General features: G+C 50.0%; 1 protein-coding gene across 1 annotated transcript; it reads right to left on the reverse strand.

The window, feature by feature from the left end:
• Positions 1–2,247: 2,247 nt before the first annotated feature.
• Positions 2,248–2,763, reverse strand: LOC107044618. The gene is made up of 2 exons (XM_015266564.1): positions 2,602–2,763; positions 2,248–2,481 (listed from the first exon to the last, which is right to left on the reverse strand). The coding sequence occupies exons 1-2, from the start codon at positions 2,761–2,763 to the stop codon at positions 2,248–2,250; spliced, it is 396 nt and encodes a 131-aa protein (XP_015122050.1).
• Between the last annotated feature and the right edge of the window lie 2,783 nt (positions 2,764–5,546).

A 5,546-nucleotide genomic window follows, 5' to 3' on the forward strand; every position in this document is an offset into this window, starting at 1 on the left:
CACCCCTCCAGTAACTGGGTACTCTTCGGACCCACACTCCGTATCGTACTTGAGAACCCTTTCAGTGAAGTAGCTCTCCACCATCCTCCGCAGGTATTCCAGCAGGATGAACTTTACTAAAGCCTTCATGATATAGTTCCACCTCGCGAGTTGAAGGCATTCTTGATTTCCAAAGTCGCTACTAGGCAGTACTTGTTTGTTCCCCGAGCCATCTCGTCCCTGAAATCGCTCCCCTGGTGGTATCGACTACAAGATTGATGGCATTGAGAGTGGATCGGCCTCTCCAGAAACCGTATTGGTTTTCGACCAACAGGAGTTTGATAGCGGCTTCCATTCTCTTATGGACGATGCGTTCGAGAATCTTGCCAGCGGTATCGAGCATACAGAGAGGACGGTATGATGGGGGTTCGGCGGCTTTTTCCCTTTCGGGAGTAACACAAGCTTCTGCTGCTTCCACTTGACGGGGAAGGTGCCTTCTGTCAAACACTCATTGTATTCGTCCAAGAACAGTTCCAGTTTCGCGTGGATGGCTGATTTCCGTGGAACATTAGGCACTCCATCCAGCCCAGGGGCCCCGGTGTTACCCACTCTACGGCACGCATTCATCAGTTCTTCTTTGGTTATTAGTGGAACTATGACATTTCTTCTCCGTTCGCCCATACGATGGCGCTCTGGCTGTTGAGGAAACACCTCTTCCTTCGTCGCGGCCTCGTCAAGGTCCTTGATCTCAAGTTCCCCTTGTGGTCCCTAACTGAGCACCTCAGCCTCGTTTACGAGGAGGTCGGAGATAGTTTTATGTAGCTGAGGAGCTCCGTCAGTTGTCTTTTTGTTCAGGATGATAAGCATATCCTCTATAGTCGTTCTGTGCAGTTTTTCAACGCATTCACGGACTTGATCGATAGAAAGATCCTGTTTCACCTATGTGAGAATCTCCGAATACTTAGCCTTATCTTTCGGCTCAATAATCAACGCATTAGGTCGGGACGTTGGTTTCCACTTCTTCTTTTTCACCATCTCGTGGTACGGGGCCTGAGAAAGATGATTATCTCATTGCTTTTCTTTCTTCTTATTTTTCACAGTTTCCCAGTCCGGTGGCTTCGGTGGTATCGTACCGTGAGCCGCTTCCTCCTGCTTGAAGTCCTTCGGTATCTTGCCCTTCGTCCCGGGGGAACCCTTCGAGCTTCGCTTCTTGCGCAATGCTCTGCGAATGTTCCGATATGTGTCAGTCGATTCCTCTCCCCAGTCCGTCTCCGTACCATTCAGCGTTGATTTTGAGTTCGACCAAGAACGTGGCGGTAACGGCGTTGGCACCTGTGCCGATTCAGCGGTGACATCCACGTTTGGTGCTCCTACCTCCTCCAAGTCCTTAAGTCTCTGGGCGATGTCAACGATAGCCAACATCCTGGACTTTATCTCTTTATGTTATCTCTTTATGTTGGAGATGCGTCAATCCATGGTTCCACTCTTCCTGCTATTGGACTGACAGCCCACCTCCACTTGTTTCATTAACCTGAGGCCCAGCCCTCCTCGTAGCATCCGATGCCAAGAAGTCCACTTTTAAAACACGTGATGATTGGCTCCTCCCATAATTCATGGAGCCGCCATCAGCCGCCGGGGTTTTTACCGAATTGGAACTGATGGCGGGATTTACCTTTCCAGGGATACACGCATGGGAACTGTGTTTTCTCATCACTGTGCATGATTTATTAAAGCTGTTAAAGGGAGCCCACCCTATTCTCTTTATTGAAGGCTGTTGTAGAGAGTCCACCCTGCAGACCTCTTTTAGAGTTGTGTTTCTCCTTCAAGATGTCCTGAAGAGGACTTGACCTCGGCTTGAACAGTTTTTTAGTTTGGGATGCATCCGTTTAAGTCACTCCACTAACGATAAGATGTTGTAGTTCCTAGGCGGAGCATGTGTGTGTGTGTGTGTGTGTGTGTGTGCGTGTGTTTTTTTCTGTCTGGTGGGAGAATGCATTCACGCACGACCACCAGAGGGAGGCGATAGGTGTTTCCCTCCGTCAAGTGAGTGTGGGACTCGGGCAATGAGTGACTATCACTGCCCATACCCAGTAAACTCCAGTCAGACATATTTCCACTAACCTTTATTTCCCTCGCGGCACTACCGTAAAGTATTACTTCGCGAGGGAGGTCTCAGCTGTTCGCTCTTCCACGTTTTCCATCTAGCGTGCTTCCCCTCATGCCGCTAATGTGTTGGCTGTCAACGAGGGGTTTCATTAGATTTCTCACTTATGCTGTAGCTTTGCGCTCACGTTCTTCCCTTCTGAGTTCCTTAATGACTGCCGCCGCAAAGTTACTCGTTGTGTCCCAGGCTGCCTGCGATGACAGCATAGCTTCCACCATGGTTTCAGGTAAGACCTCCCTTCGAAGGTCAGATTCCCAAACATGCCGCTTCTCGCTGAAGCGGGGGCATCTCAAAAACATATGCTCCGCGGCTTCGTCGACTTCGGTGCAAACTGGACACTTCGGGAAATTCTCATGTTTGAATTTATGAAGATACGCCCGGAATCACCCATGTCCCGAAAACATTTGTGTCACGTAATAATTAACCTCACCATGTGTGCGGTTTAACTAAGAACTCACCTGTGGGATCAGTCGATGAGTCCATCTTCCGTTCGACGAGTTGTCCCACTTCTCCTGCCATTGCTGTAAACTCTTTCGTCTCTCTTCTGTGTTGAGCTCTATTGGGCTTAGTGTCTCAGATTTCCTCTGCTGATACAATGACCTTCGTTCTTCGGCCAACATTTCTATAGGGAGCATCCCGGCTATAACTCACACCACGTCTTCGGACACCATACGATAAGCGCTCGCGACACGCAACGCACTCAGTCGATAGACTAGTGCAATTCTCCGCCGTGATTCCTGTAACTTTAATGCGTCCACCCAGATGGAAATGCCGTAGGTGAGCACCGATGTGATCACTGACGACAGCAATGGTCGTCTTCTCTGTTTTGGACCTCCTATGTTGGGCATGAGGCGCGATAAACTAGATTTGACTCCAGAAGCCTTAATTCCTACGTGCTCAGCTTGCTGCTTGAAATTAAGTCGGGCATCGATCGTCACTCCCAGGTATCGGATGTATGGCTGGGAGGTGATTTCGCAGGACCCGACTTGCAGCGTGATTGACTCAATTTTTCTCCTGCTAGTGATCAGCACGGCTTCGGTCTTATGTTCAGCTAGGCTCAGTCCCACAGTGTTCATCCAGCGACAGATCGTCTCGAAGGTCATGTCGAAACTGAGGCTGATCTCCTCCAGGTATTTGGCAGTTCCAGCTTCAGTAGACCATCATACATGATTTTCCACAACAAGGGACCCAATGCCGAGCCTTGAAGTATACCTCCGGTGACTCCGTACTCCTCAGAACCATCTTCCGTGTCGTACTTCAGGATTCTTCCAGTGAAATATCTGCCAATCATTTTCCGCAATTTTCCTAAGAGCTTCCATTATACAGTCCCACCTGACCGAGATGAAAGCATTCTTGATATCTAGTGTCGCCACTAGACAATACTTCTTCGTGCCATTCAGCCATCTTTCTCCTGAGATCGCGGTCTTGGCAGTATCGACGACCAGGCTGATCGCATCCAGAGTGGACCGGCCTTTCCGGAAGCCATATTGGTTGTCTGCCAAGAGGGGTTCGATGGCCGCTCTTATTCGTTGATGGACAATACGCTCGAGGATTTTGCCAGCGGTATCGAGCATGAATAGCGGACGGTACGATGACGGGTCGTCCGATGGTTTTTTCCCTTTTGGGAGTAATACTAGCCTCTGCTGCTTCCACATGGCAGGGAAGATGCCTTCTCTTAAGCACTCGTTGTACATGTCCAAAAACATCTCTGGCCTTGTGTGGATACCTGCTTTCAGGGCGATGTTGGGGGTCCCATCGAAACCAAGGGCCTTGGTGTTTCCCACCCTATTGCAGGCTTCCATCAGTTCTTCTCGGGTGATTTCTGGGACCACCAATTCCTACCATCGTTCGGGTGTATGTTGAAGTTCCGGTTGTTGCCTGAACAGTACTTTCACAATCCCCTTAAAGAGTACCGGATACGTTGGCGACGGCATTGGTTGACTTTTCGTGTCATCACCACCTTGCAGAGTCTCCCCCACTGGTCGCTCTCCACCTGCGTAAAAAGCTAGCTCCATGATTGCTTCTTGCTGCGTTTGATGGCTTTAGTGAGCTTCCGGCTTGCCCTCTTATGCCTAAGATCTAGCTCTTCCCAGTTTGGTCTTTTGCGGCCCTGCTGAGACAATCTCCTGGCTGCATTGCACTCCTTCCGCAGAGTGGCGATGGTATCATTTCACCAGTATACCGGTGGATGCAGGTTTGTTGTCCGCTTCCTGGTCATGGTGGCATCGCAAGCTTCGGTTCCTCTCCTCATGAGACTGCGCGCCTTTTTGGTGGCATTGCTACCACTTACAGGGCGATAATTTAGGGCTATTGAATAAGCGCTAGAATCAAAGGTGCTCACTCTCCAGCCAATACAATTGGTCTTTTTGGATTTTGGACCGATTGTCCGGTAAGTACGTGTTTCTCAATATATCGCACGGTGGTCGCTTGCAGTGTAGATGTCAGTTACTCTCCATGAGCAGTTTCCCTTTGCAAGGCTGCTACTCACGAAGGTGAGATCCACAATTGAGCTCGCCTCTCCTCTTGCGAATGTGGGTTCATCACCACTGTTTAGCAAGACAACAATACGGACATGGCCTCCAGAAGTGCTTGCCCTCTTGTGTTAGTCTCCTTACTACCCCAGTCGACTGCCCAGGCGTTGAAGTCCCCAGCGATTGCTATGGAGAAGTGCTGCTTCGCGTCGTCGGTTAATAGATCCATGAAGTCTGCAAACTCATCGATGGATAGACTAGGTGGAGCATAGCAGCTGTAGAAGTGGATTCCACCCAGCTTAGCTCTCACAGAGCCGCTCTGCGCTGTATGGACGCCACTCTGGAAGGGGTATTTACCGCAGGACCAAATAACAGCCTTGGCGGTGGTATCCGTCTCCCATGGCTGCTCATGAAAATGTTTGTATGGCTCCGAAATCATTACGAGATCGGGCTTCAGCTTTCGCACCGACTGTGTGAGCAGATCGTGTGCAACCTCACAGTGGTTGAGGTTAAGCTGAAGTATTCTTATCGTCGATTTTTGGTCAGCGCCTGGAGTGCCTCCTTGTATGCTAGGCATCTACCGCTGCCAGCAATATGAGCACAGTTGTCCATGCGACTCTTCGCGACACAGAGGATGCATTTGGCGTCTTTCTCACATTTTGCACCCAGATGACTGTCCTCACCGCATTTACTAGAGTTTTTGGAGCGGTCGACTGCGCTTTTGCACTTATTGGCGATATGCTCGAAGCCCCAGCACTTGAATCACTTCAGGGGTCTCTCCACTCTTCTGACCCGGTAGTTAACCCACCCGATCTTGATCTTGCCGTGTTCGCCGACGATTTTCCTAGTCGTCGCCACTGGGAGTCTCACCCAGGTGGTCTGGGTACCTCCGTATGCCTTTCGTAGCAATTTGATCGAATTGAGGGGAATTA

This window comes from Diachasma alloeum, unplaced genomic scaffold (genome assembly GCF_001412515.2).
Source record: "Diachasma alloeum isolate Michigan unplaced genomic scaffold, Dall2.0 Dall_scaffold_00762, whole genome shotgun sequence".
NCBI lineage: Eukaryota > Metazoa > Arthropoda > Insecta > Hymenoptera > Braconidae > Diachasma > Diachasma alloeum.

What these genes read in the sequence shown, in the direction of transcription:
- LOC107044618 (XM_015266564.1), bottom strand. Translation starts at nt 2,763, where the DNA reads ATGTTGGCCGAAGAACGAAGGTCATTGTATCAGCAGAGGAAATCTGAG. An exon ending in CTCATCGACTGATCCCACAG is followed by an intron (nt 2,482 to 2,601) that starts GTGAGTTCTTAG and finishes AATTTCCCGAAG; the next exon opens with TGTCCAGTTTGCACCGAAGT.